The sequence below is a fragment of the Oncorhynchus mykiss genome, chromosome 23 (genome assembly GCF_057628025.1).
Source record: "Oncorhynchus mykiss isolate SJ-2025 chromosome 23, ASM5762802v1, whole genome shotgun sequence".
Lineage (NCBI taxonomy): Eukaryota > Metazoa > Chordata > Actinopteri > Salmoniformes > Salmonidae > Oncorhynchus > Oncorhynchus mykiss.
The window spans coordinates 59,916,642-59,931,430 of NC_143044.1; the positions used below are offsets into that span (position 1 = coordinate 59,916,642).

The following is a 14,789-nucleotide window of genomic DNA, read 5'->3' on the forward strand; positions in this document are numbered from 1 at the left end:
GAGCGAGAGAAGGAGAGCGAGAGAAGGAAGGAGGCAGAGAGAGAGAGAGGAGAGTTAGAGAAGGAGAAGCAGAGAGAGAGAAAGGAGAGTTAGAGAACAGACAGCCTACATCACATTGCTACTGCCTGGGCCTTCTGCCTTCTCATAACATACACACCCTTCACACAGAGAGATAAGAAGGTTGGCAGAGTAGGAGGAAAGAGGTAGGGAGGGAGAGCGAGAGCGACAGAGACCGAGAATCAGAGACAGATCGAGCAGAGAGAAAAATAGACAGAGCGAGTCAGACGGGGAGAGTCAGACGGAGAGAGGGAGAGAGACGGAGAGAGAGAGACGGAGAGAGAGAGACGGAGAAGGAGAGACACAGAGAGAGAGACAGAGAGAGAGACGGAGAGAGAGAGACGGAGAGAGAGAGAAGAGGTAGTTTACACAGCAGTGAAGTGAACAGGGCTGATCTGAAGGACATATCTGACAGACTCTCCTCTCATTTGGTCACCCAGAGGAACAGGGAGCTGAAGAGCGGAGAGGTGGCGTATATGAGCCAAAGAGCAGGGAGGTGACTGAAGAGCAGGGAGGTGGAGTATATGAGCCAAACCCCCAGGCAGAGACAGCGGGGGAGACTGAAGAGCAGGGAGGTGGAGTATATGAGCCAAACCCCCAGGCAGAGACAGCGGGGGAGACTGAGGAGCAGGGAGGTGGAGTATATGAGCCAAACCCCCAGGCAGAGACAGCGGGGGGAGACTGAAGAGCAGGGAGGTGGAGTATATGAGCCAAACCCCCAGGCAGAGACAGCGGGGGAGACTGAAGAGCAGGGAGGTGGAGTATATGAGCCAAACCCCCAGGCAGAGACAGCGGGGGAGACTGAAGAGCGTGGAGGTGGAGTATATGAGCCAAACCCCCAGGCAGAGACAGCGGGGGAGACTGAGGAGCAGGGAGGTGGAGTATATGAGCCAAACCCCCAGGCAGAGACAGCGGGGGAGACTGAAGAGCAGGGAGGTGGAGTATATGAGCCAAACCCCCAGGCAGAGACTGAAGAGCGTGGAGGTGGAGTATATGAGCCAAACCCCCAGGCAGAGACAGCGGGGGAGACTGAGGAGCAGGGAGGTGGAGTATATGAGCCAAACCCCCAGGCAGAGACAGCGGGGGAGACTGAAGAGCAGGGAGGTGGAGTATATGAGCCAAACCCCCAGGCAGAGACTGAAGAGCGTGGAGGTGGAGTATATGAGCCAAACCCCCAGGCAGAGACAGACAGAAAAATAAGAGGACCTTTCAATTTCCTAACAGTGAGTGTTAGATACTGGGCTTCCTCCAGCTCTTCTTTTTAGAGATCTGTTTTTCAGCTCCTCCTCCATCTCTAGAGCTCTGTTTTTCAGCTCCTCCTCGATCTCTATTGCTCTGTTTTTCAGCTCCTCCTCCATCTCTAAAGATGTTCTTCAGCTCCTCCATATCTAGAGCTCTGTTTTTCAACTCCTCCTCCTCCTCCATCTCCTGAGCTCTGTTTCTCAGCTCCTTTTCCATCTCTAAGAGCTCTGTTTTTCAGCTCCTCCTCCATCTCTGGAGCTCTGTTTTTCAGCTCCTCCTCCTCGTCCATAACTAGAGCTCTGTTTTTCAGCTCCTCCATCTCTAGAGCTCTGTTTTTCAGCTCCTCCTCCTCTAGAGCTCTGTTTTTCAGCTCCTCCTCCTCTAGAGCTCTGTTTTTCAGCTCCCCCTCCTACTCCATTTCTATTGCTGTTTTTCACCTCCTCCATCTCTAGAGCTCTGTTTTTCAATACCTCCATCTCTAGAGCTCTATTTTTCAACTCCTCCTCCACCATCTCTAGAGCTCTGTTTTTCAGCTCCTCTTTATCCTCCATCTCTAAAGCTCTGTTTTTCAGCTCCTCCTCCATCTCTAGAGCTCTGTTTTTCAGCTCCTCCTCCTCCATCTCTAGAGCTCTGTTTTCAGCTCCTCCACCTCTAGAGCTCTGTTTTTCAGCTCCTCCTCCTCCATCTCTAGAGCTCTGTTTTTCAACTTCTCCATCTCTAGAGCTCCATTTTTCAACTCCTCCTCCTCTAGAGCTCTATTTTTCAACTCCTCCTCCTCCAACTCTAGAGCTCTGTTTTTCAGCTCCTCCATCTCTAGAGCTCTGTTTTTCAGCTCCTCCATCTCTAGAGCTCTGTTTTTCAGCTCCTCCATCTCTAGAGCTCTGTTTTTCAGCTCTTCCATCTCTATTGCTGTTTTCAGCTCCTCCATCTCTAAAGCTGTTTTTCAGCTCCTCCATCTCTTAAGCTGTTTTTCAGCTCCTCATCCATCTCTATTGCTCTGTTTTTCAGCTCCTCATCCATCTCTATTGCTCTGTTTTTCAGCTCCTCCTCCATCTCTAAAGCTGTTCTTCAGCTCCATCTCTAGAGCTCTGTTTTTCAACTCCTCCATCTCTAGAGCTCTGTTTTTCAGCTCCTCCATCTCTAGAGCTCTGTTTTTCAGCTCCTCCATCTCTAGAGCTCTGTTTTTCAGCTCTTCCATCTCTAGAGCTCTTTTTCAGCTCCTCCTCCATCTCTAAAGCTGTTTTTCAGCTCCTCCTCCATCTCTAAAGCTGTTTTTCAGCTCCTCATCCATCTCTATTGCTCTGTTTTTCAGCTCCTCAGCCATCTCTAAAGCTGTTCTTCAGCTCCTCCATCTCTCGAGCTCTGTTTTTCAACTCCTCCATCTCTAGAGCTCTGTTTTCAGCTCCTCCTCCATCTCTAAGAGCTCTGTTTTTCAGCTCCTCCTCCATCTCTAGAGCTCTGTTTTTCAACTCCTCCATCTCTCGAGCTCTGTTTTTCAACTCCTCCATCTCTCGAGCTCTGTTTTTCAGCTCCTCCTCCTCCATCTCCTGAGCTCTGTTTCTCAGCTCCTCCTCCATCTCTAAGAGCTCTGTTTTTCAGCTCCTCCTCCATCTTTAGAGCTCTGTTTTTCAGCTTCTCCTCCTACTCCATTTCTATTGCTGTTTTTCACCTCCTCCTCCATCTCTAAAGCTGTTTTTCAGCTCCATCTCTAGAGCTCGGTTTCAGCTTCTCTATCTCTAGAGCTCTGTTTCAGCTCCTCCATCTCTAGAGCTCTGTTTTAGCTCCTCCATCTCTAGAGCTCTGTTTTTCAGCTCCTCCATCTCCTGAGCTCTGTTTTTCAGCTCCTCCATCTCTAGAGCTCTGTTTTTCAGCTCTTCCATCTCAAGCTCTTTTTCAGCTCCTCCTCCATCTCTATTGCTGTTTTCAGCTCCTCCTCCATCTCCATTGCTGTTTTTCAGCTCATCCTCCATCTCTAAAGCTGTTTTTCAGCTCCTCCATCTCTAAAGCTGTTTTTCAGCTCCTCATCCATCTCTATTGCTCTGTTTTTCAGCTCCTCCTCCATCTCTAAAGCTGTTCTTCAGCTCCTTCATCTCTACAGCTCTGTTTTTCAACTCCTCCATCTCTCGAGCTCTGTTTTTCAGCTCCTCGTCCATAACTAGAGCTCTGTTTTTCAACTCCTCCATCTCTTGAGCTCTGTTTCTCAGCTCCTCCATCTCTAGAGATCTGTTTTTCAACTCCTCCATCTCTAGAGCTCTGTTTTTCAGCTCCTCCTCCATCTCTAAGAGCTCTGTTTTTCAGCTCCTCGTCCATAACTAGAGCTCTGTTTTTCAGCTCCTTCTCCTCTTCCATCTCTAGAGCTGTTTTTCAGCTCCTCCTCCTCTAGAGCTCTGTTTTTCAGCTCCTCCTCCTACTTCATTTCTAGAGCTCTGTTTCAGCTCCTCCATCTCTAGAGCTCTGTTTTAGCTACTCCATCTCTAGAGCTCTGTTTTAGCTCCTCCATCTCTAGAGCTCTGTTTTAGCTCCTCCATCTCTAGAGCTCTGTTTTAGCTCCTCCATCTCTAGAGCTCTGTTTTAGCTCCATCTCTAGAGCTCTGTTTTTCAGCTCCATCTCTAGAGCTCTATTTTTCAACTCCTCCTCTAGAGCTCTATCTTTCAACTCCTCCTCCTGCATCTCTAGAGCTCTGTTTCCAGCTCCTCCATCTCTAGAGCTCTGTTTTTCAGCTCCTCCTTATCCTCCATCTCTAAAGCTCTGTTTTTCAGCTCCTCCTCCATCTCTAGAGCTCTGTTTTTCAACTCCTCCATCTCTAGAGCTCTATTTTTCAACTCATCCTCTAGAGCTCTATTTTTCAACTCCTCCTCCTCCATCTCTAGAGCTCTGTTTTCAGCTCCTCCATCTCTAGAGCTCTGTTTTTCAGCTCCTCCTTATCCACCATCTCTAAAGCTCTGTTTTTCAGCTCCTCCTCCATCTCTAGAGCTCTGTTGTCAGCTCATCCATCTCTAGAGCACTGTTTTTCCGCTGCTCCTCATCCTCCTCCTGCATCTGTAGAGCTCTGTTTTTCAACTCCTCCATCTCTAGATCTGTTTTCAGCTCCTCCATCTCTAGAGCTCTGTTTTTCAGCTCCTCCTCATCCTCCTCCTTCTCTAGAGCTCTGTTTTTCAAACACCTCCATCTTAAAGCTCTGTTTTTCAGCTCCTCCTCCATCTCTAAAGCTCTGTTTTTCAGCTCCTCCTCCTCCATCTCTAGAGCTCTGTTTTCAGCTCATCCATCTCTAGAGCTCTGTTTTTCAGCTCCTCCTCATCCTCCTCCATCTCTAGAGCTCTGTTTTTCAATTCCTCCATCTCTAGATCTGTTTTCAGCTCCTCCATCTCTAGAGCTCCGTTTTTCAGCTCCTCCTCATCCTCCTCCTTCTCTGGAGCTCTGTTTTTCAACACCTCCATCTTAAAGCTCTGTTTTTCAGCTCCTCCTCCTCTTCCATCTCTAGAGCTCTGTTTTTCAGCTCCTCTTCCATCTCTAAAGCTCTGTTTTTCAGCTCCTCCATCTCTAGAGCTCTGTTTTTCAGCTCCTCCTCCTCCATCTCTATAGCTCTGTTTTTCAGCTCCTCCTCTATAGAGCTCTGTTTTTCAGCTCCTCCTCTAGAGCTCTGTTTTTCAGCCGCCACAGAATCCCACTCAGGGATGAACGGTGCTGGAAGCTAATCTATGTGTTCCACTCTGCTCCCCTGCCAAAGACATTTTTCCACCTCGTAGTGTTGGAATTGTCATCACACCAGGGAAGCCCAGCTCACCTCTTCCATTTCCAGCTCATTGTCTGGACCACAACAGACCCCTGCAGGACCGGCAATAGGCACCATAGTGTGTGATGGACTACAGTAGTAACTAAACCCCTGTGATTTAGGCTCCACTTACCTGATAAAAAAAAGGGGTTAAAGGCCCAGCGCAGTCAAAAATGTGACTTTCCTGTATTTTCTTATATATTTTCACACTATGGAGGGTTGAATAATGCTGGGAAAATTATAACTGTGCCCTTTTATTGTAAGAGCTGTTTGGATAGATCACCTGACTTGACAGCCTGTTGTGGTGGGATGGAGGTTTGGCCTGCCTGGTGACATCACTAACTAGTTAACTGACCAATAAGGAAGACTGTTCCAAACCTCTCTGCCAATAACAGCTAGTTTTCCCCTCCCCCACTCAGACCAATACCAGACAGTCCTAGTAAAATTACTGCTTGAGAAATTGCTCTTTCATAATGTACTTGAGAGAGAGAGAGAGAGAGAGTGTGAGAGAAAGAGAGTGAGAGAGTGAGAGAGACACAGCAGTTCCTTACTTGTTCCCGTAGTCGATCTTAGAGGTGACTCTCTGTTTAAGCTCAGTCAGCTCGTCTTGTGGGAGCGTCCCCGACAGGATCTGAGATCGCCACTCGATCAGGTCATAGATCATGTCCCTGACAGAGTTAAACATCTCACGCCTGTCCCCCTGCAACACCAGCACACAAACAAACAATCATACACACCTCATGAACAATCTGACCCAACACTCAATAACAGAGACGACAAGGAAGTCCCTTTTGTTTACGGTATACCATCCAACATCTGGGTGATGTGGTCGAAGGTTCATGGGAACAATGAGATTACTACAGACAAGAGAGAAACCCACACACTGCTCATGGAGACGAGAGAGAAACCCACACACTGCTCATGGAGACGAGAGAGAAACCCAGACACTGCTCATGGAGACGAGAGAAACCCACACACTGCTCATGGAGACGAGAGAAACCCAGACACTGCTCATGGAGACGAGAGAAACCCACACACTGCTCATGGAGACGAGAGAGAAACCCACACACTGCTCAAGGAGACGAGAGAAACCCACACACTGCTCAAGGAGACGAGAGAAACCCAGACACTGCTCATGAAGACGAGAGAAACCCACACACTGCTCATGGAGACGAGAGAAACCCAGGCACTGCTCATGGAGACGAGAGAAACCCAGACGAGAGAGAAACCCACACACTGCTCATGGAGACGAGAGAAACCCACACACTGCTCATGGAGACGAGAGAGAAACCCACACACTGCTCATGGAGACGAGAGAGAAACCCAGACACTGCTCATGGAGACGAGAGAGAAACCCACACACTGCTCATGGAGACGAGAGAGAAACCCACACACTGCTCATGGAGACGAGAGAGAAACCCACACACTGCTCATGGAGACAATGAGGTAACTTCAGAAGAGAGAGATTAGGTGTGTAGAATAGGCGTGTAGATATGGCGTGTAGCTACGTGACTCACTCCACTCACCACGTAGAGGTCTCTCCATATGGAAGCCCACTCCCGCAGGGTGGTGGTGACCTCCTGGACCAGAGGCAGCTCGTTGGGAATCACCGTCTCCTTGTGCCTGAAGATGCAGACAGATGGTCAGTGGGTGGATCACACGTGACGAAGGCTGTCGCCCCGAAACAAAGTTTCCTCTGACCCTCCGCTGCTTCTTAAAATACATTGCACTGCAAAGCATCATGGGATGGTTTTTAATTTGATCCAGTAGAGGCCTTCTGAACGCAGCAGAATGTGTGTTACTCTAAACTGTTGAGTCGAGCCAATTCCTCATTCTAATTGCATATGACAACAACAGTCAGGGATGGGTTACACATGATAACAGTCAGGGATGGGTTACACATGATAACAGTCAGGGATGGGTTACACATGATAACAGTCAGGGATGGGTTACACATGATAACAGTCAGGGATGGGTTACACATGACAACAACAGTCAGGGATGGGTTACACATGACAACAACAGTCAGGGATGGGTTACACATGACAACAACAGTCAGGGATGGGTTACACATGACAACAACAGCCAGGGATGGGTTACACCTGACAACAACAGTCAGGGATGGGTTACACATGACAACAACAACCAGGGATGGGTTACACCTGACAACAACAACCAGGGATGGGTTACACATGACAACAACAGCCAGGGATAGGTTACACATGATAACAACAGCCAGGGATGGGTTACACATGATAACAACAGCCAGGGATGGGTTACACATGACAACAACAGCCAGGGATAGGTTACACATGATAACAACAGCCAGGGATGGGTTACACATGATAACAACAGCCAGGGATGGGTTACACATGATAACAGTCAGGGATGGGTTACACATGACAACAGTCAGGGATGGGTTACACATGACAACAGTCAGGGATGGGTTACACATGACAACAGTCAGGGATGGGTTACACATGACAACAGTCAGGGATGGGTTACACATGACAACAGTCAGGGATGGGTTACACATGACAACAGTCAGGGATGGGTTACACATGACAACAGTCAGGGATGGGTTACACATGACAACAGTCAGGGATGGGTTACACATGACAACAGTCAGGGATGGGTTACACATGACAACAGTCAGGGATGGGTTACACATGATAACAGTCAGGGATGGGTTACACATGACAACAGTCAGGGATGGGTTACACATGACAACAGTCAGGGATGGGTTACACATGACAACAGTCAGGGATGGGTTACACATGACAACAGTCAGGGATGGGTTACACATGACAACAGTCAGGGATGGGTTACACATGACAACAGTCAGGGATGGGTTACACATGACAACAGTCAGGGATGGGTTACACATGACAACAGTCAGGGATGGGTTACACATGACAACAGTCAGGGATGGGTTACACATGACAACAGTCAGGGATGGGTTACACATGATAACAGTCAGGGATGGGTTACACATGATAACAACAACCAGTGATGGGTTACACATGGTAACAACAACCAGGGATGGGTTACACATGACAACAACAGTCAGGGATGGGTTACACATGATAACAGTCAGGGATGGGTTACACATGATAACAGCCAGGGATGGGTTACACATGATAACAACCAGGGATGGATTACACATGATAACAACCAGGGATGGGTTACACATGACAACAACAGTCAGGGATGGGTTACACATGATAACAACCAGGGATGGGTTACACATGGTAACAGCCAGGGATGGGTTACACATGATAACAACCAGGGATGGGTTACACATGACAACAACAGTCAGGGACGGGTTACACATGATAACAACCAGGGATGGGTTACACATGATAACAGTCAGGGATGGGTTACACATGATAACAGTCAGGGATGGGTTACACATGATAACAGTCAGGGATGGGTTACACATGACAACAACAGTCAGGGATGGGTTACACATGACAACAACAGTCAGGGACGGGTTACACATGATAACAACCAGGGATGGGTTACACATGATAACAGCCAGGGATGGGTTACACATGATAACAACCAGGGATGGGTTACACATGGTAACAGCCAGGGATGGGTTACACATGACAACAACAGTCAGGGATGGGTTACACATGGTAACAGCCAGGGATGGGTTACACATGATAACAACCAGGGATGGGTTACACATGGTAACAGCCAGGGATGGGTTACACATGGTAACAACAGTCAGGGATGGGTTACACATGATAACAGTCAGGGATGGGTTACACATGACAACAACAGTCAGGGACGGGTTACACATGATAACAACCAGGGATGGGTTACACATGATAACAGCCAGGGATGGGTTACACATGATAACAACAGTCAGGGATGGGTTACACATGACAACAACAGTCAGGGATGGGTTACACATGACAACAACAGTCAGGGATGGGTTACACATGGTAACAGCCAGGGATGGGTTACACATGATAACAACCAGGGATGGGTTACACATGGTAACAGCCAGGGATGGGTTACACATGGTAACAACAGTCAGGGATGGGTTACACATGACAACAACAGTCAGGGATGGGTTACACATGATAACAACCAGGGATAGGTTACACATGGTAACAGCCAGGGATGGGTTACACACAATAACAACAACAACCAGGGAATAGGTAACCTATATGTTATACAGAGTACTCTACTGTCCCTCTAGAAGAGGTAACCTATATGTTATACAGAGTACTCTACTGTCCCTCTAGAAGAGGTAACCTATATGTTATACAGAGTACTCTACTGTCCCTCTAGAAGAGGTAACCTATATGTTATACAGAGTACTCTACTGTCCCTCTAGAAGATATATAACCATAAATTTCATACAAGGTAATCTATTTTCTGCAGACATACTGCTAAATCTTTAACGTTGTTTGTTTGAAAGCGATATGAGCCGAGTCAGAGTTCTCCCTTCGCTGTGCGAATCATTATTTTTTTTTAAAATCAATATTTCACATTACAGAGAGCTCCGTCTAAAACATCCGTTGATCCTGGAGTTTACTGGCATCAAAACTGGATTCTGACTGGTTTTAATTGGAATTCTAATTAGTCTCACACTGTGTACTGACTACTACGGCCTTTTAAAACAAAATGTGTCGTTTATTTCTGTCAGAAATATCCTCGTCAAAACTACTTTTGAAACTACTTCCTTCAGTTGATTATTTCACAGCTTAAAAGGCTTTTCAAATGTTAGTTGTTCTTCTGAAAATGAAATACTAAAAATTGGGACGTGATCTGAATGCTGATTGGTGCTGTGATGCCGTCCAAGAAGCCGTGCTAACCAGTGAGGAAGGGCCACGTATCACTACGTCAGACCACAACCAAATAATCCTCAACCTAGCAGGTACTCATACTCCAGTTTACAGTATCCTGGTCCCAGATCTGATCTCACTATCCCTGGTCCCACATCTGATCTCACTAGCCCTGGTCCCAGATCAGATCTCACTAGCCCTGGTCCCAGATCAGATCTCACTAGCCCTGGTCCCAGATCAGATCTCACTAGCCCTGGTCCCAGATCTGATCTCACTAGCCCTGGTCCCAGATCTGATCTCACTAGCCCTGGTCCCAGATCTGATCTCACTAGCCCTGGTCCCAGATCTGATCTCACTAGCCCTGGTCCCAGATCTGATCTCACTAGCCCTGGTCCCAGATCTGATCTCACTAGCCCTGGTCCCAGATCTGATCTCACTAGCCCTGGTCCCAGATCTGATCTCACTAGCCCTGGTCCCAGATCTGATCTCACTAGCCCTGGTCCCAGATCTGATCTCACTAGCCCTGGTCCCAGATCTGATCTCACTAGCCCTGGTCCCAGATCTGATCTCACTAGCCCTGGTCCCAGATCTGATCTCACTAGCCCTGGTCCCAGATCTGATCTCACTAGCCCTGGTCCCAGATCTGATCTCACTAGCCCTGGTCCCAGATCTGATCTCACTAGCCCTGGTCCCAGATCTGATCTCACTAGCCTTGGTCGCGCATCTGATCTCACTATCCCTGGTCCCACATCTGATCTCACTAGCCCTGGTCCCAGATCTGATCTCACTAGCCCTGGTCCCAGATCTGATCTCACTAGCCCTGGTCCCAGATCTGATCTCACTAGCCCTGGTCCCAGATCTGATCTCACTAGCCCTGGTACAAGATCTGATCTCACTAGCCCTGGTCCCACATCTGATCTCACTAGCCCTGGTCCCAGATCTGATCTCACTAGCCCTGGTCCCACATCTGATCTCACTAGCCTGGTCCCAGATCTGATCTCACTAGCCTGGTCCCAGATCTGATCTCACTAGCCTGGTCCCAGATCTGATCTCACTAGCCTGGTCCCAGATCTGAGATCAGATCTGGGACCAGGACTAGTTTACAACAACTACATAAGTAGAAGGTGGAAACAATTATCTCAAGTTGTCCATTTGATTCATACAATAATCTCAAATTGCCCATTCGACAATCCCAAAATAATTCAGTAGAATACCATTGGAAGCAGCACTAGAGCCATGGTTGAGTGGGTAAAACTCCCAGTACAAGTTACATATATCAGTCCCCACTAGAGACCAGGGTTCAGAACCACCTTTTCTACAAAAGTCTGACTGGAGACCAGGGTTCAGAACCACCTTTTCTAAACGAGTCCGACTGGAGACCAAGGTTCAATCCCCAGAACCACCTTTTCTATACGAGTCCGACTGGAGCCCAGGGTTCAATCCCCAGAACCACCTTTTCCCTCTATTTCTGCCTCCAGCCAGCCTCCCCATCTGATTCCCATGTCGTCTCAATAAAGTGTCAAAAACATCCTAAAAAAAAAAATATACAAAAACAAACAGAATCAGCACTGACCCATTGCCTTCAACGGTGGCCTCCTTGAGGTGAATGTAACAGGCAGGAAAGATCCCCTGGAACAGAAGGCGGGAAAGACAGGACACACAATAAACAGATTGATACAGGACAGGCGATGGGAAGCCTGAACTGGTTTTGACTTCAGATCGGTCATTTCATGAGGTTAAATGACATCCCGAGTCCATTGCAATTGCAGAAGGGAAAGAAAAGACACACAAAACACTTGAGACAAAAAATAATATTTGATTTGTTATCGACGTTACACCATATTCACATCATAGTATATCACATTATGACTAACAAAAGACTGAGCTCTCAACTTGTTTAGATTTTAGATGTTGGAATGACGCTCCAACGCTCCTGAAATAGACGAAGGGAACCGCTGAGATGAAACTAAACCGTTTGAATGTACCAAAAATATATATATCAACTCACTTTCTTGGACTTCCTCCTCAGCCTGTGACCTCTGTACCAGCCTGGAGGTGAAGACAACGGGACATATTACACAGCAAAAGGAAACAACACCTAGCATTAGCATCACGCAGAACTGTCATCTCCAAAACACAACGACGGAGGGGGTCATGTCTGAAACATTCGGACAGGGAGCACAGATCAGCTACGAGTTTAATGGAGACATCTACCAAAACACCTGCGTCACTGAGAACGACAGAATCACCTGCAATTATCCTTGGTAACCTGATCGGGACTGTCGTCACTTAGTGTGCCCTCATAAACATACAGTATACCTTCATATGTCTCTAGTATGTGGACTGTGTCATCAGTGTGTTCCTACCTTCATATGTCTCTAGTATGTGGACTGTGTCATCAGTGTGTTCCTTACCTGCATATGTCTGTAGTATGTGGACTGTGTCATCAGTGTGTTCCTACCTTCATATGTCTCTAGTATGTGGACTGTGTCATCAGTGTGTTCCTACCTTCATATGTCTCTAGTATGTGGACTGTGTCATCAGTCAGTGTGTTCCTACCTTCATATGTCTGTAGTATGTGGACTGTGTCATCAGTGTGTTCCTACCTTCATATGTCTGTAGTATGTGGACTGTGTCATCAGTGTGTTCCTACCTTCATATGTCTGTAGTATGTGGACTGTGTCATCAGTGTGTTCCTACCTTCATATGTCTCTAGTATGTGGACTGTGTCATCAGTCAGTGTGTTCCTACCTTCATATGTCTCTAGTATGTGGACTGTGTCATCAGTGTGTTCCTACCTTCATATGTCTCTAGTATGTGGACTGTGTCATCAGTCAGTGTGTTCCTACCTTCATATGTCTGTAGTATGTGGACTGTGTCATCAGTGTGTTCCTACCTTCATATGTCTCTAGTATGTGGACTGTCATCAGTCAGTGTGTTCCTACCTTCATATGTCTCTAGTATGTGGACTGTGTCATCAGTCAGTGTGTTCCTACCTTCATATGTCTGTAGTATGTGGACTGTGTCATCAGTCAGTGTGTTCCTACCTTCATATGTCTCTAGTATGTGGACTGTGTCATCAGTCAGTGTGTTCCTTACCTTCATATGTCTCTAGTATGTGGACTGTGTCATCAGTGTGTTCCTACCTTCATATGTCTCTAGTATGTGGACTGTGTCATCAGTCAGTGTGTTCCTTACCTTCATATGTCTCTAGTATGTGGACTGTGTCATCAGTGTGTTCCTACCTTCATATGTCTCTAGTATGTGGACTGTGTCATCAGTCAGTGTGTTCCTTACCTTCATATGTCTCTAGTATGTGGACTGTGTCATCAGTGTGTTCCTACCTTCATATGTCTGTAGTATGTGGACTGTGTCATCAGTGTGTTCCTACCTTCATATGTCTCTAGTATGTGGACTGTGTCATCAGTCAGTGTGTTCCTTACCTTCATATGTCTCTAGTATGTGGACTGTGTCATCAGTCAGTGTGTTCCTTACCTTCATATGTCTCTAGTATGTGGACTGTGTCATCAGTGTGTTCCTACCTTCATATGTCTCTAGTATGTGGACTGTGTCATCAGTCAGTGTGTTCCTTACCTTCATATGTCTCTAGTATGTGGACTGTGTCATCAGTGTGTTCCTACCTTCATATGTCTCTAGTATGTGGACTGTGTCATCAGTCAGTGTGTTCCTTACCTGCATATGTCTGTAGTATGTGGACTGTGTCATCAGTCAGTGTGTTCCTTACCTTCATATGTCTCTAGTATGTGGACTGTGTCATCAGTCAGTGTGTTCCTTACCTTCATATGTCTCTAGGATGTGGACTGTGTCATCAGTGTGTTCCTACCTTCATATGTCTCTAGTATGTGGACTGTGTCTCCAATCTGTAGCGACAGCTCCTCGTCTCCACGGACATCGTAATTGTAGATTGCTGAGGGGAGAGAAGAAGAGACGAGGCTATTAAAAGGACAGGAAAAGGAAATAAGACGTGTGGCTCCAGTGTGGCAGGATGGTTGTGTGGGTGTCATACTAAAAACATAGTGGCAGCCGAGCTCACAGAACACCCACACACAGAACACCCACACACAGACACACCCACACACAGACACACCCACACACAGACTGACACATATCATATCTGCTGTTCTACCCACACACAGACTGACACATATCATATCTGCTGTTCTACCCACACACAGACTGACACATATCATATCTGCTGCAAACACAGTCATCAACAACCAAGACAACATATGTTCTACCCGCCACACCCACACACAGACTGACACATATCATATCTGCTGCAAACACAGTCATCAACAACCAAGACAACATATGTTCTACCCACCACACACAGACTGACACATATCATATCTGCTGCAAACACACTCATCAACAACCAAGACAACATATGTTCTACCCGCCACACCCACACACAGACTGACACATATCATATCTGCTGTTCTACCCACCACACACAGACTGACACATATCATATCTGCTGCAAACACAGTCATCAACAACCAAGACAACATATGTTCTACCCACACACAGACTGACACATATCATATCTGCTGCAAACACAGTCATCAACAACCAAGACAACATATGTTCTACCCACCACACACAGACTGACACATATCATATCTGCTGCAAACACACTCATCAACAACCAAGACAACATATGTTCTACCCACCACACACAGACTGACACATATCATATCTGCTGCAAACACACTCATCAACAACCAAGACAACATATGTTCTACCCACCACACACACACACACACACTGACACATATCATATCTGCTGCAAACACAGTCATCAACAACCAAGACAACATATGTTCTACCCACCACAGAACACCCACACACAGACTGACACATATCATATCTGCTGCAAACACAGTCATCAACA

The 14,789-nt window shown here is 46.9% G+C and overlaps 1 protein-coding gene across 5 annotated transcripts in view; it reads right to left on the bottom strand.

Moving 5' to 3' along the window:
- LOC110514830 (dedicator of cytokinesis protein 1) overlaps window positions 1–14,789 on the bottom strand; it is a 611,880-nt gene that overhangs the window by 537,904 nt on the left and 59,187 nt on the right. For 2 of the 5 annotated variants that reach the window (XM_090217799.1, XM_090217795.1), the window contains exons 2-6: window positions 13,719–13,802; window positions 11,883–11,923; window positions 11,448–11,503; window positions 6,599–6,695; window positions 5,624–5,772 (exon numbers count right to left, since the gene is read on the bottom strand). In XM_090217799.1, coding sequence (XP_090073925.1) covers window positions 5,624–5,772; window positions 6,599–6,695; window positions 11,448–11,503; window positions 11,883–11,923; window positions 13,719–13,802 — 427 coding nt within the window. Of the gene's footprint in view, window positions 1–5,623; window positions 5,773–6,589; window positions 6,696–11,447; window positions 11,510–11,882; window positions 11,924–13,718; window positions 13,803–14,789 lie in introns of all 5 variants that reach the window. The other 3 variants (XM_090217797.1, XM_090217798.1, XM_090217796.1) reach the window with 3 other exon arrangements.